Source organism: Ranitomeya imitator, chromosome 6, assembly GCF_032444005.1.
Source record: "Ranitomeya imitator isolate aRanImi1 chromosome 6, aRanImi1.pri, whole genome shotgun sequence".
NCBI lineage: Eukaryota > Metazoa > Chordata > Amphibia > Anura > Dendrobatidae > Ranitomeya > Ranitomeya imitator.
The window spans coordinates 125,699,912-125,725,090 of record NC_091287.1 but is presented as its reverse complement, the minus strand read 5'-3'; the positions used below and the strand labels follow the sequence as shown (position 1 = coordinate 125,725,090).

Below are 25,179 nucleotides of genomic sequence, written 5' to 3'. Positions count from 1 at the left end.
ACTTAAATCATTTCTTTTAAAAAATGAACAACTGTTTGCATCACATGCCCAAAATTTATCAAAACCCTGATTATTTCCGTTTGGTCATAAAAAAAATAAAAACCAAACAAATGAAAACTACAGAACTTGGCAAGAATTTCACAAAAAAGTTTTTGCCTTGTGACAGACATTAATGGCATATTCCTGGGATATGCCAGCAACGATTAATTGATAACAGTCAGTGGTGGTGACTCTTAAAGTAGTCATACCTCTTAGATTGCTTCCGACTACATTCTGCCATACATGTTTACCCTGCAAAATGTAGGCATGTTCTCAGTAGGAGGAGGAGAATAAGCTAAACTTCCATCAACTTATTTTTTTTATACAGAAAAAAATCCCTAAATGAGTAAGGCATGTTGAAATCAACATGCTCAAATCGTCTTTTCTTTAATATTGGATGATTGGATTGTGAGACCTCCATATACTTCATATGGTTGGCGAGTCCCATCATTCATCTGTCTATAACCACTTTTACCAATCATGGGAATCTAGGAAAGTACAAGGCCACTTCTTCTGCTTTGGGCTCCACCGGGTTTTCTATGGAGCCTGCTTGGTTAGGGATTCACATCTATGGACGATGACCATGCTACTTCTATAGAAAGCCAAGCAGCCATCACAGTCATCAAATTAACGAATAAATTCTTATTCACTTTTATGGCATTTATATACTACTTGATGAAGGCCTGATGCTATCGCATTGGGAGGGCGGTAATGTAACGATGGGGGCAGGCTTTGCAGCATTGAGAATCTCTCCCCCATGTGCTCACCCTCCTATCCACTCTCTTTTTCCCCATGTGCTGACTTCTCCCGTCTGTGCTCTCTTCTTTGACCTGTTTACCCCATGTGCTATCCCCCTTGTCTGCTGTCTTTCTTCTTCCTGTGCTGTGTTCTCCCCTCATGTGCTGTCCCGTTTGAGCTGTCTCCCCCCTGTGCTCTGTCTCTCTCACCCCTGTGCGCTTTCTCTCTCCCCATCTGCTGTCTTCTCCTCTCATATAATCATACCACATCTCCTTGGCAGGGGAGGAAATAAAAAACAATACTGACTTTACAGCAGGAGATCGCAGAGGATACATTTTGTGAGGTAAAATATTGTTTAAAAACAGTCAGTGAAATATTTTACCTGATAAAATGAATCCTCTGTGATCCCCTGCTGTAATGTCAGTATTGTCTTTTGCTTCGTCCCCTGCAAAGGGGATGTGGTATGCTCCGTACACGATCAAACACAGACAATTTTTAAAATGAACTTTCGTTTGTGGGAAAACCCCTTTAATGTGACCGGCTTCCTCTGCCTGTAGACACGTTGCACATCTGCCAACGGGATCAGCCTAATGATTCACTGCGCCGGCACGGAATTCGCGTAGGTGCAGTAAATCAGACCACTGCCATTTTTGTGCAGGCAGATAGCAGCAGTCACATTAAAACTGAGCATGCGCTCCTCCTGTACAAAGATGGCGGCGGTCAGTGAATCATTTGGCTAATCCTGGTGGCATCGTGTTAACGACAGTGTTCCGCTGGTGGTACCGTGCAAGAGGCTGTGTGTGTGTACGGCACATACAGTGTGTGTGGTGCATACGGCGTATACAGTGTGTGTGTGTGTGGTGTGGCTGGTACCACCAGCAGTTTCCATATTGAGACACCCGTCACTTGGGTGTCCTAATACGGTGGTCTGTGAACTTCCGTCACTTGGAAATCTCGGGAGCAACGACCTGGACGGAACACAACAATGAGAACAAGGAACAGGAAGGACAATTAAACAACGGTGATGAATTGGTTGTGAATATTTCATCCACTGCCTTGTCGGATATGGAGATTAAGGTACTGTCTAAGGGGTTATCATTTTGCCCCTCACACAACCCTGACTGGTTTGCATTAGAGGTAGATTTACAGGCTTTTTTTAGAAGACTCAGATTATCTACCTTTTTTTCTGATAAAATGGAGAGCCCTGATATCCCGAGTACTAGTACGTTAAATAATGGGAATGGCTTCACTCTGAAAGGGGTGGGTCTACATTGTAAAAGTAATTTTCAACCTCCTAACAGAAATCATTTTGTAGAATCTTATGTGGAGTTAGTATGTGGTGATATTGAGAGGCTGAAGAAGAACTTTAAATCTGACAGAGTTAATAATTTAACTACAATCGAGAGAGATACGTTGAGGACTTTAGCCGATAACCCTTTAATAACGATTAAACCAGCCGATAAGGGTGGAGCGGTGGTGGTGATGGACAGTACGAAATATAAGGCAGAAGTATTGAGGCAGTTGGACGACGGAGCGGTCTATGAGAGATTATCATGCAACCCGACATTCCATTTCCAGAAGGAACTACAGCTTGTGATCAGTGACTCCCTGGCCATGGGACTCATTGACCACAAGCTGGCTGAATTTTTGATTATTGAGTCTCCGGTAATCCCAGTACTATATGTACTACCTAATATACATAAAGATCTGTATAATCCCCCGGGACGACCGATCGTCTCGGGTAGGGGCTCCCTCTTCAATCATGTTGCTATTTTTTTAGACCGTGTACTAAGGACATATGCTACATCAGCAAAGTCATACATCCGTGATACGGGGGACTTTCTAAACAAGATTGAAAACATTATTATTTCTGATTCTACCATTTTGGCTTCATTCGACGTGGTATCTTTATATACCTCTATTGAACATGAGAAAGGTCTTGAAGCTGTCTCAAGCATGCTATCGGGCTCTGACGTGGCCCCCGAGTGTGCACGACTCATCCTCACATTGCTCGAATTCATCCTCAGGCGGAATTTTTTTCTGTTTGGGGATGAGTTTTTCTTGCAATTAAGAGGTACCGCCATGGGGTCCAATGTGGCCCCCACATATGCCAACATCTATATGGCGGTACTTGAGGATGTGTTCGTGTACAGTTCCAACCTCTGGCGCCACGTCAGAGCCTGGTGGCGATATATTGATGACATCTTTGTGATATGGGAGGGGACCTCCCTTGAGTTGGAGACCTTCCATGGGTTTTTGAATCAGATCTATCCTGAATTACAGTTTACTTTGACTCAGTCCACTATCCAGATACAATTTTTGGACACTTTGGTGTATAAGGCTGGGAATAGATTGGAGACTGACATCTTTATTAAAACAACGGACAGGAATGGATTATTAGCATTCGATAGTAATCACCCGAGGAAGATGGTTGGCTCCCTTCCATGGAGCCAACTTTTGAGGGTAAGACGTATTGTGTCAGATGAGGAACGAATTGACTCGAGACTCAGTGAGATGTGCAATAAATTTATTGCTAGGGGATATCCACCTAGGGAGGTTATTAAATATAAGAATAAGGCTTATAACTGCTCCCGTGTAAGTATTCGAAATAAGACTCGTGTTGAGTCAACTGTGGATAGAATTCCCTTTGTATCGACATATAACTCGGCGAGTAGTCGGGTGGGTAATATATTGAGACAACATTGGCCCCTATTACAGCGGGGTTTGCCTTCTGTTCCTCACTTTGAGGCGCCCCCAATGATGTCATTCAGAAGGGGACGTAACCTCAGAGATAAACTTGTGAAGTCGGACATTGGGACCTCTAAGAGATCTATTCAAAGTACCCTGAGTACCGTGAAAAATGGCAATTTCCCTTGTTTGAGCTGCTCCTGTTGCAATAATATGCTAAAGGGGGATTTTTTCCATCACCCGCATACTGGTAAAAAGATTTTTCTCAAGGAGAGATATACGTGTACCTCCAGCTTTGTTGTGTACATGATTGTATGCCCATGTGGGCTCACTTATGTTGGCGAAACGACCATGGAGGTAAGAGCCCGTATTACCAAACATAAGAGTACAGTAAGAACAGGAATTACGGAATTGCCAGTGCCCAAACACTTCATTGATAATAAACATTCTGTTAATGAACTTAGGTTTAGGGTGATTGACAGTGTACCACTGCTCAGGAGGGGAGGCAATAGATTACAAATTCTCAAGGCTAAGGAACTTCGCTGGATCTATATGTTGGGGTCACTACAACCTAAGGGCCTCAATATTGATTTCAACCTACATGGGTGTATTCGGTAGGAGGTCGGACCCATTACTGTTGGTATTTGTTTTTAATGTCTTTGCTGCTCAGGTTATTAGGCGTTGTTAATATGTGTGTATCCCTTTATTTCAGACGAATTTGGGTGTATGCTGTCGGAATCGACGGTAGATGATGATTGACAGGTCCAGTTTTGATACGAGACCTTATTGGGTCTGTTTATCTGTGTTTTCCATTGGCCATTTAGGGGTGGTGAGATACTCATTAAATTGTGATAAGTTCTCCTGGCCTTGCATTAATGTCTGTGTTTTTTTGTTAATTTCTATTAAATGGTTGTGTTCTTTTCCCTACAGGGTTGGTTCCCCTTTTGGTGTTTTATAAACTTTGAATTGGGAGGTCGCTGTATTTTCCATCCTATTGCTACTGGTTCTGCACACATTGTGCCTTGGCTGCGGTTGTTCTAGCGACATGGTGGCTTATGCGATGTGGTGGGCGGGGTATGTATACTGCGGGGTTGTCCCTGGGGTGGTTTGTCCACTGGTTGGTGGGACGCTAACTCCGGGGTGTTCCGTAGGCGCATCCGCGCTATCGCGTCGCTGGGCTGAGCCAGTTGTTGAGCACTGCGGCTAAGGACATGATTGTGGTGCAGTTACTGCGGCAACATTCCGGTCTGGCCCTGCCCCCCCGGGGGGGGTGTGCGTGACGCTCTCGGCTCTGGATGGGTCCCCGATTGGGGGCGTGTCTAGAGGGGTAGGCGCCGGCACTCCCTGGTTTGAGTGGGTGGCAGCTTGAGATGTTTTGAGCGGCCTGTAGTGTTTTGTTGATTCTATTACAGGTTCCCCAATTGGTGGTTTCCGGACATGTGATTCGTCTGAGGGCGTCGCTAGGCTATATGACATCTAAAAGAGCTTGAAACCGATTGGCAGTGGATTGTTTATTACTCCATGTGGCGGTGTGCTGATTGGTGGACTTTCGTATGAAGATCACGCCTCCGGACTCTGACAGATGAAACTCCTTTAGACTGTATCATAGTTCTGTATACTAGTGGGGTACATTTATATTTTGTGCATGCGATCTATACCTGAGCGGGGAGATTTTTATTAGGTACATGTCTGATCTTTGTTTTTATTTTTGTATATATTGTTAAATTACGTGGGGGGGTGGGGCTCATTGATGATTGGTGCCCTGTGTGGCACCTATACTATTTATAGCCGGCCCTTTGCACTGTTAGACATGCTTGATAAAGACCTATTAGGTTGAAACGTTGCTGTCTGCTGTTTTTATGGCTTCAATAAAGTTTTGAATTTTGGAATACACCCGGATGGAGCGCTGTCACTTCTATATTTTGGACTTCATATGGACCTAGGTGGTTCCCGGGACCTGGACGTGCGCTCCTGCTTGTGAAGTGCGGTAGCCATCTTGTTTGTACTTGGAAATCTGGGATCTGGACATATCTGAACGGAACATGATGTTGAGACATTACAAGGTAAATATATTAAGAAGATGCATCCAGTGGATATTACTCCACTCTAAAGGTACCGTCACATTTAGCGACGCTGCAGCGATCCAGACAATGATCCCGATTGCTGCAGCGTCACTGTTTGGTCGCTGGAGAGCTGTCACACAGACAGCTCTCCAGCGACCAACGATGCCGGTCCCCTGGTAACCAGGGTAAACATCGGGTTACTAAGCGCAGGGCCGCGCTTAGTAACCCAATGTTTACCCTGGTTACCAGCGTAAACGTAAAAAAAAAAAAACACTACATACTTACCTTCCGGTGTCTGTCCCCCGGCGCTGTGCTTCTCTGCACTGACTGTGAGCGCCAGCCGGAAAGCACAGCGGTGACGTCACCGCTGTGCTCTGCTTTCCGGCTGGCCGGCGCTCACAGTGCAGAGAAGCACAGCGTCGGAGGACAGACAGCGGAAGGTAAGTATGTAGTGTTTGGTTTTTTTTACGTTTACGCTGGTAACCAGGGTAAACATCGGGTTACTAAGCGTGGCTCTGCGCTTAGTAACCCGATGTTTACCTTGGTTACCAGTGAAGACATTGCTGAATCGGCATCACACACGCCGATTCAGCGATGTCTGCGGGAAGTCCAGCAACGAAATAAAGTTCTGAACTTTCTGCGCCGACCAACAATGGCACAGCAGGATCCTGATCGCTGCTGCCTGTCAAACTGAACGATATCGCTAGCCAGGACGCTGCAACGTCACGGATCGCTAGCAATATCATTCAGTGTGACGGTACCTTAGCAATATAACTATTGGATACAGAAGAGTGTACATTCCACTGTGTTGGTTTTACATTGTTGAGTCACTGAATGCAGTTGTAATCCATTTAAGAAAAAGATAAGCACAGTTTGTTCTCTTTTGTAATTGCTGTTGAGGTTTCCTAAAAATCTAACTTAAGGTACTGTCACACTAGACGATATCGCTAGCGATCCGTGACGTTGCAGCGTCCTCGCTAGCGATATCGTCCAGTGTGACAGGCAGCAGCGATCAGGCCCCTGCTGGGAGATCGCTGGTCGGGGAAGAAAGTCCAGAACTTTATTTCGTCGCTGGACTCCCCGTAGACATCGCTGAATCGGCGTGTGTGACACCGATTCAGCGATGTCTTCGCTGGTAACCAGGGTAAACATCGGGTAACTAAGCGCAGGGCCGCGCTTAGTAACCCGATGTTTACCCTGGTTACCATCCTAAAAGTAAAAAAACAAACGCTACATACTTACCTACAGCCGTCTGTCCTCCAGCGCTGTGCTCTGCTCTCCTCCTGCTCTGGCTGTGAGCGTCGGTCAGCCGGAAAGCAGAGCGGTGACATCACCGCTCTGCTTTCTGGCTGCCCGGAGCTCACAGCCAGACCAGAGAAGCAGAGCGCCGAGGACAGACAGCAGAAGGTAAGTATGTAGCGTTTGTTTTTTTACTTTTTAGGATGGTAACCAGGGTAAACATCGGGTTACTAAGCGCGGCCCTGCGCTTAGTTACCCGATGTTTACCCTGGTTACCGGGGACCTCGGGATCGTTGGTCGCTGGAGAGCGGTCTGTGTGACAGCTCTCCAGCGACCAAACAGCGACGCTGCAGCGATCCGGATCGTTGTCGGTATCGCTGCAGCGTCGCTATGTGTGACGGTACCTTAAGGTGTAGAAACTGACACCGACAAAGATGTTTTTGATCACATAATCTCAGATTTGTCCCTGAAAGGCAAGGTCACCAGACAGAAACTAGCCAATTTTGGACATGTGTTTAGGGCACATTCACTGGAAAAGGAGATTCTACTCAGAATTGTGAATAGTAAAAGGAGATAGGGGAGATCAAAAGCCCGATAGCTACATAACATCAAGAATGTCACAGGAATGAACATAAGGCAATTGAAGAAGCCATGGAAAGCAGAGAAGCATGATGAGATCTGGCCTACTGAGGATCAAATGGTCAGACATGACTGAATGGATAAAACCGAGTGAAATACATATAATATAACTGGAATTAGTCCTGCATCTTTGTAATCATCACATAACCAGAATCAGGCATGTTGAATTTTGACGTCCAATCCTCCGTTACTGTAGAAGCTAAGCAGCTGCAAGAGGGAACCGGCAGTAGATTTGTTTACTCTCTGAATTAATATAAACATGTGCTCAGCTGAGCTGTTAAGAGAACAACATATTTTAAATAAATATATATAGTTACTATTAACTGTAGATAAATATTCTATAATATAGTACATACACAGAACTATCTATATATATAAGAGGCATCGTGATTACTCGCTAATCCCGCCCCCTGCACAGTAGCTCCACCCCACACCACATCACCACACACAATCCCACCCCCCACCACATGACCACACACAATCCTGCCCCCCCACAACATCACCACATAATCCCGCCCACCACATCACCACACATAATCCCGCCCCCCCACCACATCACTAACATAATCCCGCCCCCCACCACATCACCACACATAATCCCGCCCCAACACATTACCACACATAATCCCGCCCCCACCACATCACCACACATAATCACGCCCCCACCACATCACCACACATAATCCCGCCCCCCACCACATCACCACACATAATCCGGCCCGCCCACCACATCAAAACACCACCACACATAATTCCGCCCCCCAACAAATCACCACACATAATCCCACCCCCCAACACATCACCACATGTAATCCCGCCCCCCACCACATCACCACACATAATCCCGCCCCCCCTACCACATCACCACAGATAATCCTGTCCCCCCACCACATTACCACACATAATTCCGCCCCCCACATTACCACACGAGGCTCTATCCCCACACATTACCACACGAGGCTCCGTCCCTACACATTACCACACGAGACTCCGCCCCCCTACATTAGCACATGAGGCTCCATTCCCCCACATTACCACACGAGGCTCCGTTCCCCCACATTACCATACGAGGCTCCATCCTCACACATTAACACACGAGGCTCCGTCCCTCCACATTACCACACGAGGCTTCATCCCCACACATTACCAGACGAGGCTGTGTCCTCACACATTACCACACGAGGCTCTGTCCCCCCACATTACCACATGAGGTTCCGTCCCCATACATTACCACACGAGGCTCTGTCCCCCCACATTACCACACAAGGCTCCATCCCCACACATTAACACATGAGGCTCCACCCCCCCACATTACCACACGCAGCACTTCCTTTATGTAATTCAACCACTTCAGCCAAGTTAAACGTACATTTAATTGCATCCGCATTCTCCCAAACAAAATGACACCTGAGCAGATTGATGAGGACAGAGAGAGATATCACAAGGTTTATATCAACCGAGTGACAGAAAGAAGGGAAGCTGATATATACTGTATAACCAGCATCAACGAAGAAGGACTTTGACACCTGCGGAAGTTGAAAACAACAATGCCCGTTGACGTAAACTGACACCACCTTCGAGGTATGCAGCAAGAAATCCAGAGAATATACCCAGTGAACACCACGTGGGAAAGCGAGATGTTACGTGTAGTGATTGCGGTGCATCTCACTTTTGGAAAGAAAAATTACACAGTGCAAAGTTTGCGTCGTGCTGCAGAAGTGGTACCATACACTTACATGAAGTAAATGAATATCCTCAGCAGTTTCAAGCATGGTTAACTGAAGATACGAACGAGGCAAAAATTTTTATTTTAAGTTAATTTACCACCTGCGTAAGCGCTATTGAATGTTGACATTATTTACTTTAGTTTAATCACCAGCAGTGTTAATTAGATAGCAATGAGCGTGCCGAGCGTTAAGGTACCTTCACACATAACGATATTGTTAACGATATCGTTGCTATTTGTGACGTAGCAACGATATCGTTAATGAAATCGTTATGTGTGACAGCGACCAACGATCAGGCCCCTGCTGGGAGATCGTTGGTCGCTGAATAAAGTCCAGAACTTTATTTCGTCGCTGGACTCCCTGGAGACATCGCTGGATCGGCGTGTGTGACACCGATCCAGCGATGTCTTCACTGGTAACCAGGGTAAACATCGGGTAACTAAGCGCAGGGCCGCGCTTAGTAACCCGATGTTTACCCTGGTTACCATGCTAAAAGTAAAAAAAAACAAACAGTACATACTTACCTACAGCTGTCTGTCCTCCAGCGCTGCGCTCTGCACTCCTCCTGTACTGGCTGTGAGCCGGAAAGCAGAGCGGTGACATCACCGCTCTGCTTTCCGGCTCCCAGACAGTACAGGAGGAGAGCAGAGAAGCAGAGCGCAGCGCTGGAGGACAGACGGCTGTAGGTAAGTATGTACTGTTTGTTTTTTTTTACTTTTAGCATGGTAACCAGGGTAAACATCGGGTTACTAAGCGCGGCCCTGCGCTTAGTTACCCGATGTTTACCCTGGTTACCGGCATCGTTGGTCGCTGGAGAGCGGTCTGTGTGACAGCTCTCCAGCGACCAAACAGCGACGCTGCAGCGATTCGGATCGTTGTCGGTATCGCTGCAGCGTCGCTAAATGTGAAGGGGCCTTTAGCTGGCTGGAAACAGCTAGTTTTTCATATGTACACTGACCTTCTTTACAGATTTCAACAAGCAATTCTTCTTCCTTAAACTTCAGTGTTTCAAAAGACTCCACATAATGTACTTGTCCTGTAGGCCCACTTATTTCTTCTAGTTGTGCTTTATTTGCATTGAATATGCCTACAGAGATAATGTTCACACCACTGTTCCTCAAAGACTCAGACTGAAGTTTAACATCATCTTGTGCTTTTCCATCTGTTATGAGTATAAGGAGCTTTTTCACCTTCGGTCTAGCACCTTTACTTTCTGTGAAGTACCGGGACACAAATTCTAACGCTTTCCCAGTGTATGTACCGTTTGCCATGTATACCATTTTCTCGATTGATTCCAAGATAAAAGTTTTGGTTCCTTCCTTACTTAGCGGAAGAACTTCCACGTTGACATCACTGAATTGGACAATACCAAATTGAACGTTGTCTGGACCAACATCTGTTTTGGTAACCAGGCTTTTCATAAAGTCCTTCATTTTAATAAAGTTATCTGTGCCTATGCTTGCAGAACTGGCAACCAGGAACATTACATCAGCCTGCACTTTTTGGCAAACTATAAGGACAAAAATAAAATAATTAGTTTTAATAGTTTTAGATTGGTACTTAATATTCATTCTTAATTATTGTGCAATATTGTGCTTATTGTACCTTCACTGGAACAGATTTCAATGGCTATCAGATTTTTTATGTCCTTCAAAGAATCAAAATTGTTTACAAAATAGACCCTTTTGGGATCTCCAGCAATTTCCAGTAACTCAGACTGCTTGGCTTCTTTAACTCCAATTGCATACATATTTACTTTCTTTTGCCTGAGGATGATGGAAGCCTCCTTGACGCTATCTTTAGATGCTCCATCTGTAAAAAGAATAAGGTAGACAGGCACATTCCCTGCCCTCACATTGCTGGGATCTAATATTATTTCACTAGTGAAATTTATTGCTTTTCCTGTGTAGGTTTCTTTACCTATTTGACTGATCTCCTGCACCTTAAGTTTCAAATTGATTTTATCGTAATTATTACCAATGCTAATCTCCTCTTGACTGTCATCAGAGTATTGCATAACGGCAATGCGGACCTTCTGAGGCCCAATTTCAAACATATCTATTAGCTCCATCAGAAATGCCTTCATGGTTTTAAAGTCCAAGGGATCAATACTTCCAGAGCTATCGATGAGCAAATAAATATCAGCTATGTCTGTCTTCTGACATCCTGCAAAGAAATAATATTGCATTCAACAGGTATTTCCACTTAAAGTCAGCCTTCAATATTCAAATTAGATAATTAGATTAAAATACACAAAAGCGACAGATAGATGGCCACTTCAGGGCTTTGTGTTTCTCTCAAGACTGAAAATACAGTATATCTCTAATTTTTTTTTTATTTGTTAAGGCCTCAGTTTTGATTTTTATGTTTTGTTCCAGAAGAACAACTCTTTTCCATATGATCTGTTAGGGTTTGAGAAGAAAAGCTTCCCCTGTAAAGGATATGACATACCCATGTTTTACATGGTTACTCATCAAAAAAGTTGAATGGACACATGTAATACAATGTTGTCATCTGTGGCCACCCTTAATGAGGTTTTCCCATGAGCAAAGTTAATGCAAATCAATATATAGATCTTTAAATAATAATATGTTCCATAATTGGATGTGTTTTAAAAAGTGTTCCTGTGCTGAGATAACCTTGTAAATGTGTCCCTGCTGTGTACTGTGTAATGGCTGTGTCTAACGATGCAGGAACATGGTCTGATCATACCACAGCTCCTAGGCAGGGGAGGACGCGAAATAGAGTATACAGACAGGACAGTAGGGGATTGCATATGATTCATTCCTTGAGGTTAAAACATTGCTTAAAGACAGGCAAGGAAATGTTTTACCTCACAGAAAGAAGCAACTGCAATCCTGTGCTGTCCAGTCTGTTTACTCTTTTGCTTCCTCCCCTGGCCAAGAGATGTGGTATGATCAGACCACGTTCCTGCACAATCAAATGCAGCCATTACACAGTACACAGCAGGGGCACATTTATAAGATTATCTCAGCACAGGAACAATTTTGGAACTTATTATTATTCAAAGAGCTATTAATTAAATTGTACTTTGTTCGAAGAAAAACCCCTTTCGCCTTATCTGCTGGGATTGTGGAAATCTGTTGATGACAGAAGTGACTTTAGGTCGTTATTGGAATTAGCTTTTTTAAAACTACTACTACAGATTTACCAATAGGCACATTGGGTTTGAATAGTCATGGAAAAAAGGAATCTACTAAATGAAAAATGCAGAAGGTGATAAATATTTTGAGTTGCTCTCTAAATCTAAAAACCATCCAGAACTTAGTTGTTTTCACACATCTGTCATTCAAACAGAGAGCACGAATGCTACACAAATGGCATCAGTGTGCTGACCTTTTTCGTAAACCCATGTATGAGAATAGGTAAATCTGACCTGCAAATCAGACCAAATTAGGACGTGTCTGTTTTGTTTTTACAGATCATCATACAAAAAATAATAGCACAGGTACGATAAACACAGATATATGAATACAGTGAGACCTACAGTACATGACGGGTGAAGCCTGAAGCCCTACATAACCATTGCTACAGGTCTTCGGAATTTGAATCCAGCATTGACTACTACTACTTTCTCTAAGCAAAGATGCTTGCCTATTCATTAAATTAGCAGTCATTTTTTATCATTTTTCTCTCATTGCACACAATTGGGATAATCTTACCTAGTTTTAATTCATGGCTTTGTCTTGGTGTGTAAATAATATCTCTTTCAACAACGTTCACAATTTTCTTCTGTAAAATGTCGACTTTTTTTGAAAGGTCAGAAAATGTGTTCGCCTTGATTTGATAATTGCGCCTTGGATGTGATGCAATTTGGTTCATTTGTGTTTGGTTAGCTTGAGAAATGCCCACGGTAAAAATTCTGACATTTTCTCTTCGCAGTAAATATGCAGCTTCAACCACACTGTCTGCAGAGGGCTTGTGACTGATCAGGACTGTTAGTTGCTGTATTCCTTGATTCTTTCTTCTTGACAGAGTATCACCAAACACTTTAGTTTTGGTATAATTGATTGCACCTCCAGTGTTTACAATCTTTTCAGTTGAAAGTTGAATGTCTCCAATATGTTTTTCCACAATAGTCTTGTTGACTCCGGTATTGAGAGGGACAATGACCTCTGCTTTACTACTGAATGCCACCAGGCCCACGTGGGTGCAGTAGTCACTTATTTTCAGATTGGATAAGACATTAAGTAAGAAATCTTTCAAGTCTTTGTGTTCTGCCAATGTATGTTGAGAAGTATCCACCATTAACACCAGATCTGCAGCTATGCCTGTGTCACACACTGAAAGTGACAGCAAAAAAAAGTAATCAACATAAACAAGCAATTTTAAGACATTTTAAAACACATTTTTATAAAAATTTAGATCAAAGTAACAAGATACTTAAAATATGCATGGTTACTGATAAACTTTCAGAATCAGTTGTTATGTACAGTAGGTTCATGAGGAATAGCACTATTTCAGGCAATTTACATAACATGTAGAATTGACAACTAAGTTCCCCCCTGCAAGTTCCATCCTTAGTTGTAAGTTGTCTCTGTGCTAATGGATCTAGATCAGGTGGGTGCAGACTAGCTGCTACGGTGTCTTTAATATGCAGACCTGATCTCCTATCTGTCTGTAACATATCCTCATAAGCTACAGCCACCTGGAGTACATTTCACAGCAGTACTAAGTAGGGTAGCTGTGAATCCAGTTTTGGGGGGACATAGAAAAAAAATGTAAGAAAGCAACAGCTCCATTTCCAAGTGTACATCTCTTACCTGCTCTTTTTTTCTTACAAACTTTCAAGCTCCGTTTCCCCAATCACCCTCCAAAGATCTCTATGGGCTGCACGTTATATAAATTCTTGCTGAGCTGAATTAAATTTATTTTGGCAGTACTTCATAATAACTTATGTTTTAAGGTTTGTCCTATTTTGTCTTCTCAAATTTTTACAAGAATTTTGAATCTTTACCCATCCATAAAATTAAACTAATTCGTTAAAGGGAATCTGTCACCAGGTTTTGGATGCCCCATCTGAGAGCTGTTAAACGGGTATTCTCATTTTATGAAATTGATATCGTTAGTTAGAAAGCAGGAAAATAAGCAAGTTTGCAATTGACTTTTTCTATTTGCTGTCATTCTTCTACAGTGCAAGTTTTTATCTTACATAATGTATGCAGCTTTTTGCCAATGAGATTAACCATCAAAGCCTAGCCGAGTATGCATAGTAATTATAATGAATTCTGATTTCAGTGATGTATCACTTACTGGGTTGCTGCTGTAGTTTTGTTAAAATCACTATTTTATGAGCTAAAGATTATCACTTGAGGAGGACTTGTAAACCTGCGGTCCTCATGCTCAGCTAACTAATATTTTTGGAGGTGACAGGCTCCCTTTAATAGATGCATATTTATATAAAATGTAGTGACACATGATGTTGTAAAAATGAAAAATATATTTCCTTTTTTTGGGGGGGAATAAAACAAACAAGCAGACAAAAAAAATCTATCATTTGTCCTGTAAAAAACAAGTCCTCATATAGTGCTTTCCATTACTATTAAAAAAGTGTCCAGTTGCTGCACATATTTCATTCCCATCACTGCCCTGAGTACCTTGTTGTTTTTTTAAAATCTGCTCTATGTTACTACAGACACTGACTTTTTTCTCAAGTACCATGTCTGTAAGCAGCTCTGCATTATTACATTATTACCCTGCAAGCAACATATGATTGCTAAGGATGATAAATAGAATACTAGAATAGAATAGGAGAAATGGGAATAAAATAGGAGCAAAAACTGATCACTTTTGACCTGGAGAAAATCATTCTTTAATAATCCCCCATGCAAGAAATTACACACTAATCACATTACTTATACTGTTATGGAACCTTACCTGCAGAAGCATTGGTAGTAGTTTGGGATGGAGATACAGTAGATGGTAAAGTTCCTAAAAAAACACAATACATTAATTAAAAAAGTAAAACACTAGAAAGACTAAACATAATCCATGTAGACAAAAAAAATCAAGGAGCGATAAACTATCTCACGAGAAAAGCTGAGGAAAAGTTTTAATGTTTAAGTTCCCTATTTATTAGATGTGATGTTTAATACACCAGACATAAAGGGAACCTGTCATGTTAAAAACGCTATTAACTTGCAGATCTAGGATTAATCTGCAGGTTAATAGCATTTTGAACCTGCCTCATGCCCCCGTCAAGAGCCCCACTGCTTGGTGGAAATAAATTATATTCATCCTGGCAGCCTTGAGCTTTCAGTCATAGTGGTGAGCCGGTGAAGCTTCAGTCACCTCTCATTTAGGATCACCTTTATCCGGCATGCTACGCTGAGAACTTACATTAGGGTTTCCATCTAAATCTCTGAGGGATGTGACAGATGAAACCCCTGAGGGATCCATTCGCTATAATGAGACAGCAGAGTTACTCTGGACTGTGTCTGGTCTCTATTCAGCGTTTTCCTTTTTTTTCCAGAAGTGCACAAAACTGTGGTCGACCGCACTTTTATGCTTGCCTGAAAAGACGCACACCGCCGAATCACAGGTCCCATGGCGGCCACAGTGTCTCCATCTGCGTCACTTTAGGGAATCTTTCGCCGTTGGTTGCGTGTGAATCACATATTTCAGAGATTTATACGAAAACTCCAGTGTAAGCGCTCAGAGCAAAGCGCAGGATAAATGTGAGATGAGCGTTACTGCGATCTTTGGGAGGCAGAATGAAAAAATCAACAGCAAGTGAAGAATTAGTTTTATTAATTTTTAACACTATTCCTCGTGCGGTATAAGTGATTAGGCAACTTTATTTTCTGGTCGGTGCACTTACAGTGATACCACATTTATATCCGGTTTTTATGTTTGGCTGCTGTCACACACTAAAAGACTCTTTTTAATGGAAAAACTAGAGGAACAAGTAGACATTTTTATTGGTAACATTTTCGGGCACATGACTTTTTTTATTGCTTTCTATTCCGATTTTTGGGAGATAAAATTAACAAAAAACATCTATTAAGGAATTTTTTTTTTTACCATTCTGCATGTGGTAAAATTGATAAGGCAGCTTTATTATTTGTGTCAGTATGATTACATTGATACCTTATTTATTTAATTTTTTTATGTTTTGGCGCTACACAATAAAAACTATTTTATAGAAAAAATATTTATTTTTGCATAGCTGTATTCTGAGAGCTATAAGTTTTTTTTATTTTCCTGCTACCAGAGCTTTATGGTGGCTTGTTTTTTGCAGGACAAGATGACGTTTTAATTTTTATTTACATTCATCTTTTTAATCATGTTTTATTGCACTTTTTGTTCAGCGGTATGATGACAAAGCATAGTTTTTGCCTGCTTTTCTATGGTGTCCACTGAAGTGATTAACTAGTGGGACAATTTTATAGGTCAGGTTGACCCGAATGCGGCGCTACCAAATATGTGTATTTTTTTCTTTTTGTTTTACATAAATAAATGTATTTATTGGATTAATATTTTTTCATTTTTTGTTCTTTGAGGATTTTTAAAATATTTTTACACTTTTTAATAACTTTAAAAAAAATTTTACATTGTCATCTTTACATTGACAGATCGCTGATCTGATACTTTGCAATGTTTCTGCATTGCAGGGCATTGGACTGGCATCTGACAGGCAGGGGAAGAGGCATGCCAGCAACAGCTCTTAGCAGGCAATCACAAGCCACCTTCCCTGCAGGACCCTAAAGGACTGAATAGCCATTTTGCAGCTGGGGGTCAACATCAGTACGTGATTGCAATTGACAGCAGCATCAGAGGGGTTAAACGCCCATGATTGGTGCTAGCTCCGATCGTGGGCATTGCTGCAGGGTGTCAGCTCTCATAATGAGCTGACACCTGCAACTGGTCGCGGTGGCGCTCATCAAGAGCCCCCGTGATCGCAGGGGCGTTAGGAAAAGGGAAAGGGTTAAGAGGAATACACCTCCTCATGAATCAGGAACGTCTTACAAGTATGCACCTCCATATGCCTGCCCACAAATTTTACTCCAAATAAAAATAGATAAACACGGCACTCTGTGAGGATATGAGTTTTGGTGCTCGAGTAGGGTATCCAACCCTCAGTCACAAGTATTCAAGAATCACCCGGCACTCAAAAATTGTGAAGAAGGTCCATCTGGGACCGAAAACGTTCATTATCCTTCTTTCCAGATAAATTGAACTGTTCTGAAGAAGGTCCATCTGGGACCGAAAACGTTCAACATACTGGTTCTATGTCTGGATAATAATAAACTGTATTTGTAACTTTTCACAATTTTTGAGTGCCGGGTGATTCTTGAATACTCACAAATTTTACTCCAGTTAGGGCCTGGAATTAGATTTTAGAGATATTTCATGTAACACACTGCTACTGATTGTGGATGGGAACTGCAGGGAAAATTAAAATACACCCTTGCTCCAATTTTTTTATGTTTTAATTCTCCTCTTTTGATAAGGGGGTATTCACATCTTGTACATTTACAGCATATTCGCAGGATATTCTATAAATGTACAAAAGATTTATGTGGCATCCCAGGAGTTCGGGTACCACAGTAGTGCTGTCTTCCTCACGGGGAGGATAGTGCTATGTCTGGAGACAAGTGAGATTTCCTTTGGTAGGTTTACACACACACACAACACCTTCCCCTTCCAGGCCAGAAGGGGGAGCTCCAAGCCCCGTTTTAGGGCAGCTTCCCTGAATAAAGATCTTGGTTTGGAGGCGGAGGGAGCTCAGTAAGGCGGAGACTTCACTAAGATAGCTGCACCACTGCAAGACCTGCTAGTGGGCCAATCCAAGAAAACCAAGGGTAAGACTACCCCATTTGACTAGGACAACGGGCTGGAGAGATCCTTAACTCGATTGAAATTGTCTCTCACAGGAGAAGAATTACTGGCCTACCCGGAATACGACCAACCATTTGTGCTGTACACGGATGCAAGCAACATGGGATTGGGAGTGTACTGTCCCAAGTACAAAAAGGCAAAGAGAGGGTAATTGCGTAATCCAGCAGGAAGCTGCACCCCACAGAGAGGAACCCCGGAAATTACATATCCTTTAAGCTGGAATTCCTCGCCATCATCTGGGCAGTGACAGGGAGATTTAAAGATTATCTAGCCTCTGCAAAATTTACAGTCTACACGGATAAAAACCCGCTGACCCACTTAGAGACTGCAAAACTTGGTGCTTTGGAGCAGCGATGGATGGCTCGGTTGTCCAATTACGACTTCACCATCAAATACCATGTAGGGCAAAAGATTGCCAATGCAGATGCATTGTCCAGAATGCCCAACCTACCAGACGTGGGAGAGGATCCAGAAGAACTTGAAGAAGTAGAGCTGCCAGCGTTCCATTGCCCTGGAGCGACTCAGTACTCTCATTATGTGAGAAACAGGTGAAAAAACAAATGCAGAACCACGCTGAATCCGTTGCCTCACCATGGATGGGCAGAAACACAGGATAGTGACCCCGCAATCCATCTGGTGAAAGAACTGCTGACACAAGCAGACTTACACCCTGGTCCAGATGATCCACAAGAGACACAGCGACACTGGAAGGAAAAAGGCAAACTATTCATCTACGATGGTAAGCTGTGCAGAAGAAACACTGATCCATTGATCCCACATGAGCTAGTCTGGCAGATAGTGTCCCAAGACGAGATGCACCCATGGTTCTAGAACCGTACCACGATGGAGCTGGAGACTTTGGATGGAAGAAATTGGAGATCCTGTTACGTGGAAGATTCTACTAGCCTGGCATGAGGAAAACCATTGAAAAGTGGTGCCGTGAGTGTGGCCCATGTAGTCTGCACAGAAAGGACTGTGACAGCCAAAGGGCTCCCTTACAGCCCATAGTCACCAAAAAGCCACTTGAATTGGTGGCCTTAGACCATGTGAAGCTAACCCCAAGCCGGTCAGGCTATGTCTACGCTTTGACTATTGTGGATCACTACTCCAGATTCCTGGTGGTTGTACCTGTCAAGGATCAGACAGCCAAGACAGCAGCCCAAGCCTTCCAACAGTACTTCTGTAGACCCCATGGATACCCTGAGAAGGTGCTCACTAACCAAGGTCCAGCCTTTGAAGCGGAGGTATTCCAGGAATTATGCCATCTGTACAGATGTAAAAAGATCAGAACAACTCCGTATCACCCACAAACAAATGGAATGTGTGAGAAAATGAATCAGATAGTGATTGATCTCCTGAAGACATTGCCTTCACACAAAAGGAACTTATGGCCACAAAAGTTACCAGACTTGGTAGACTTATACCACCATGTCCCAGTAAATTCCACCAACTATACGCCAGCATACTTAGTGTGGGGAAGGTCCAGTCAACTACCTGTCGATCTAGACATGGGAGTCTTAACACCAGAAGATATCTCACCAAGTACAGATTGGGAAACTGAGAGAAAAGAAAAGTACCGCCAAGTGCAATAATGCGTAGAGAGAAGTTTAGCACAAGCCAGACAAAAGCACGAAAGAAACTTTAACCAACATGCTCCTGCAAGTCCCTTGTCACCAGGTGAACAAGTGCTCAAATGTAAAAGGAGACTACACAAACTTGATGACTAGTGGGAAGCAGAACCTTACACTATTCTACCTTCCCAACTTTAACAACACGAAAGTCTGCCTTATCAGCAAAGATGGAGGAGAAACATCGACGGCAGTGTCCAGCGACCATCTCAAAATATGCCCTGATAAATTGAGAAACAGAGAAACAGACCCAGGAACTTGTCTACCCATGGAACCAGAGGAAAAGAAGATTCGCACTGTTCTTGGAGATTTTCCCCAGTCTTGGCCTCAAGTACATCAGGCCATCGTGATACCTGTCTTGACTTTTCCCCAGATGGAAATACCAGAGCAAAATGTGATTCCAGACCATCCTGAACCAGAAGAGACTCTGCACCAACAGGTTCAAGCAGCAAATGTTACCCCAGCAGTGGAACCAGAAAATCCATCCTCTGCTATTGGTGAATCTGTTAGACCTTTTGTGAATCTAAGAAGACGCAGACTCTTGCCCAATTTACCTACACAATGCAGGCCTACAGATAGTACACACACTAGTAGGTCCACTAAAGTAGCAGCAGACATGTTAGATCAGGAAGTACTCAGGTCTACTCGTAGTACCAAATGTCAAATCCCAGCTCGTTACAGGGACTAAAAATGTCAATAATTGCTGTTATTTGTTAGAATTGCTTGCTTATCTTTGTTACAGGTTTAAAATGGACATTGCGGTAAAGGACAATGCATACCCAAAAACTTTCATTGTAAATAGTTTGGCACCCTCATGGTGCACACTGTTTCTGCCCATTTGCGGCGTGGGTAGAGGCTTTGCTTGTTTCATCTGACCAAAGACAATACCGGATGAATTTTTATAGACTTGTTTTTGCAATGTTCAAGTGTCCTTACCTCCAATAAAGGGAAGCCAAAGTTTATTATTGTGCAAATGTTTGTCAAATTGTTTGCATTATTTAACATGTATATTGTTATTCTCTTTTCCCAGTCCGAGAGTACTGGATTTAACGGGGAGGGGGGGGGGGAAATGTGGCACCCCAGGAGTTTGGGTACCACAGTAGTGCTGTCTTCCTCACGGGGAGGGTAGTGCTATGTCTGGAGACAAGTGAGATTTCCTTTGGTAGGTTTACACACACAACACATTCCACTTCCGGGCCAGGAGGGGGAGCTCCAAGCCTGTTTTAGGGCAGCATCCCTGAATAAAGATCTTGGTTTGGAGGTGGAGGAAGCTCAGTTAGTAGTAGAAGTCTCTGTGCGAGGACAGACAGGAGTGGAGCACAGAGAAAAGTGAAAGCTCCAAGAGGCCAGGAGCAGGCCTCTGAAGAGTATGAGCGCAAGAATCCGGGTACCGGGAGCCCGAGGCATTTGTGGATTATAAAACACAGAGTAGAACTGGAGGGTATTGTTCTACAAGGACTTTGCCCATAATTACCTGTGGCACAGCAGCACCTAGGAGCCTGGAGTCACCGAGAACAGACCCCAGTTCACACGGTCTGAGCTGCCTGCCATACAAGTACCTGTCCTAGGACAGCAGAATGATTAAAGGCCTTGTTGAGACACTTAGTGGAAGCAAGGATTTAGAGACAGAAAGCGCAGAGTGGTAGGCTCCCACCTGACTTACCCAAGGGAGCTTGCTTGTCTCTGGACTGCCCAGACTTCTCTGCCTGCCCTGTGATCTGGTACCCTGGACTGTGGATGCTGAAGTCTTCAGTAAAGGTAAAGAGACTGCAAACTTGTGTCCTCATTCTTCTCTGCACCTCTCACTATATTACCTGGGGATATACTTCACCTGTGGGAAGGTGTACCATCTAGCTGCCATAACATCACCCCAGCGGACCCCTTAAAGCAGCGTCGGTCACCCTGACCGAATACCACAGGTGACGTCATGAACATAAACTATAACCCTTTAAAGACCTTCCTTTTTTACATCGGTGCCCTGGGCCACGGAGCGGTTCACAGCTACCGTGACATCCCCCTGTGAACCGCAGGGCCCGGTACCGAGTGACCCTCAGCCCTTGGGGCAACTCATTTAAATCCCATTAGAACGAGGCCCTGACATGTGCTGCACCTCTGCTTTGACAACAATGTTATGGGGCCCTATTCTACTATACATTTATGGCATATCATTTACAAAAGCCATAAATTTATAAAATGTGAATATGCCTTAAAGGGACAGATTGTGATACCTATTTTATACCAAGTTATTTCCTTTATATAAGAAGAAATAATTTACATTTTAAGCTTAGCTCCCAGGAGTTTACATGAATAGGCTTACCAGTATGTTGACTAGATGACAGCTCCACCCAAATAACCACCACAAGAAAACCAAACGCAAATTTCATTTTCAGAGCAGAGCAAACCAAGTTACCGAAGGATTCTAAAGATAAAAAAATCACAAAATTGTGACCGAAATCTGCATAATTAATACTTGTACATAATTGTTTGTTAGAATGTTTGCTTTTAATAGTATAGATATCAATCACAGGCCTCTTGTTTATATAGAAGGCTTTATAGATGAGATACAATAACATTTCTCTTCTCTAGAGCAACCAATGCAGACAAACAGCATGAAAACAAACCCCACTTCTTATGTTCAACTCTTGGTACTTACATTTTACCATTTTAGCAAGAATGAGCAATCAGTGGTATAACTTGAAAATAATGGGCACAATGCAGAATCTCCAACAGGGCCTCCAACAATCAAGGGTCTTTAATAGTAAAAGTCTTTACATATGAGCCAATAAGTTCTTTTGGGCTCCCCTAGACTCCAGGGCCTGAGTGTGATCGCAACCCCTGCAGTTCTATAGTTATACCCCTACATGTGCTCTGAACTTTCCTTTTCCTCTTTTCACACCTGCATTCATGTGTTTCCAACACTATTTTTCGATGGACTCCCTTAACCCCCTCCCCACATGACATTTTTTGCGCATTTGTGTTTTTCATTGCCTTCATTTTAGAGCCATAACTTTTTTGTTTTTCACAGTCACACATGACTGTTTGTTTTTTTGTGGGATGAGTTGTTATTTTGAATGGCACCATTAATTTTTATCAAGTGATGTACTGGAAAGCTGGAAAAATTTTAAAGTTTGTCAAAATCAGCACGCACAATTCTGGACAAAAGTTAACTCATTAGGTGCCAAATACTTAATATCTATGCAATAGAAAGGCAAAATAGAAAATAAAAAAACCAAAAACAATAAAATGTTCTATTCCACAGTTCAGCCACTGATCAGTTCAACATGAAAAATTTGGTGAAAGGTCCTCCTTTAAGGCATTGGTATGGCATAAATGTGACCCTGTAAATACACAACCTTTCAATCTGAATTCGTAGACAGTATCATTCTCCCATTTATACATAATTAAATTCTACATTGATGTCAGGGGTGTGTTACGTCCTGATGTGACTCCAGGACGATCTGGAATCAGAAGGTCACAATGTTTAATAGATCGCCGGTCCTCTTTAGGATCTGTTTGTCATTTACCTTGAATTGGAGTGGATTTATTTTCATTTAGTGCTGAAAGGGTTAAGAACCCTTTCTCTTCTGGCTGTGAACATTGAGCCTGAGTTTTTAGCTGCAGCACCTTGTGACTACTCCCTTCCACTATATAAACCCACTGCTAGCTTCAATCCTTGATGGTTATAGTTCTTCTAAACTGACCTCTTTGAAGGAGCCTGTCTTTGGATAAGCTAAGGTGTTTGTTCTGTTGCAGCAGTGACGTTTCCTGTTGGAGAAGCTGAGGAGTGCTATTTGTTGTGTCTTTTCCTACGGTTTGTCTTACCTTTTTCGTGCTGTCTTTTTGTATTAGTGGGACTTGTGTCCTGCTGGCCTACGCACTAGACATGGTAAGTTCAGGGCCAGTGAGGGCTTAGGTACATGATTGCATCTGGGGAAAAGGTTCATCTAAGGATGATAGGGAATCCAGTGATGAGACTCAGGTTTATATTAGGAGTTGACCCCTCTCCCTCCTCCCAGTCACCAGGGTTTCCCTGTACATCTAAAGGCCCCGTCACACATAGCGACGCTAAAGCGATCCCGACAACGATACGACCTGTCAGGGATCGTTTCTGCGTCGCTATGTGGTCGCTGGTGAGATGTCAAACAGTGAGATCTCCCCAACGACGCAGCAGCGATGCGGCGACCTGTAGCGACCTGTACAACGATGCTATTTCATGACGATTCAATGGGACGTCCTGTCAACGAGGTCGTTGTTAAGGTGTCAAACACAGGGATGTGTACTACCCAGCGGGACCTCAACGATCAAAAAATGGTCCAGGCCATTCCGACACGACCAGCGATCTCACAGCAGGGGCCTGGTCGCTGCTACGTGTCACACATAGCGAGATCGCTACTGAGGTCGCTGTTGCGTCACAAAACTTGTGACTCAGCAGCGATCTCGCTAGCGATCTCGCTATGTGTGATGGGGGCTTTACTGGTGTTTCCCTCATGTTTCGCTGCATACTAGGCATCCTCTAGCCCCCTAGCATGACAATTAATTTGCAAACTTAGGTTTGAAAGACATGACCACTATTTAACACTATTTTATTTAGCAAAACCAAAGAAATCAGCCAGGCAATAAGCTGGTATACATGTAAAGTGTAAGAGCACGTTCACACTGTGGCTAGTTCACACACAAATACCAAGAAAAAAAAAGAAAAAACAAAGCGAGCATCAAAACTTACAGCAAGTAAATAATAATAATAGATGAAAATAGCTTAAAGTACTTAGTTAATACTATTTTGATCAAAAAAGCATAAAATCCATCCCACCGTGACAAGGTGTACCCATCGGGCCGGTCCTATACTTTTTCTAGTATTAAAACTTTCTCTAGTATTAAAACCTTACCTTGTGTGAAATTACCTCAATGTGAATAAGAGCAAGACTGGATCCCGACTAAGTCACCAATCCATGGGAAGCTATGTAGATGAATTGCTTATCTCAGAAGGAGGGGCCACATCACTGTTTGCACAAAGTACAAGACATTACAGCAAAATCAAAGAAATGAGCTGAATCAGAAGCTGGTATATGTGAAAAGGTGTAAGAGCACATTCACGCTATGGAAATATCACAAACAACCGCCCCCCCCCCCCAAAAAAAAAAAAAAGCGTTAGAAAAAAAACCAAAAAAAAAGCCAAAACTTTTTTGTTTTAACTAAATAGTTCCAAATTTACATGCATATACAGTATAAAATGACATACATTTAAAGTTCTTCACATTATTTTATAACAGTTGGTCCTCCATTTTTCTGATGCAGAGCTCCTCTGCATGAACATATAGCATTAGGCTAGGTTCAGACTGGGCGTTTTTGCTGCGCTTTTCAATGCTAATTTTCAGCTGCATTATACAATACCAACTATGTCTATGAGATTTCAGAAATACCCTAATTATTAACATCTGGCTGCCTGCAGTTGTCAGAGAAGAAACTTAGGAACCTATTGCACACAGTAAATACAATTATATTATTAAGTTCAATGTATAAACAATAGAGAGTAAGATACTAGATAATGAAAGTTGT

General features: G+C 42.8%; 1 protein-coding gene across 3 annotated transcripts in view; it reads right to left on the bottom strand.

Moving 5' to 3' along the window:
- LOC138642127 (collagen alpha-6(VI) chain-like) overlaps positions 1-25,179 on the bottom strand; it is a 175,589-nt gene that overhangs the window by 116,726 nt on the left and 33,684 nt on the right. The window contains exons 1-6 of one of the 3 annotated variants that reach the window (XM_069730065.1): positions 24,510-24,621; positions 21,941-22,042; positions 15,032-15,085; positions 12,817-13,437; positions 10,739-11,299; positions 10,092-10,643 (exon numbers count right to left, since the gene is read on the bottom strand). In XM_069730065.1, coding sequence (XP_069586166.1) covers positions 10,092-10,643; positions 10,739-11,299; positions 12,817-13,437; positions 15,032-15,085; positions 21,941-22,007 — 1,855 coding nt within the window. In that variant the 5' untranslated portion in view covers positions 22,008-22,042; positions 24,510-24,621. Of the gene's footprint in view, positions 1-10,091; positions 10,644-10,738; positions 11,300-12,816; positions 13,438-15,031; positions 15,086-21,940; positions 22,043-24,509; positions 24,622-25,179 lie in introns of those variants that run through there. The other 2 variants (XM_069730064.1, XM_069730066.1) reach the window with 2 other exon arrangements.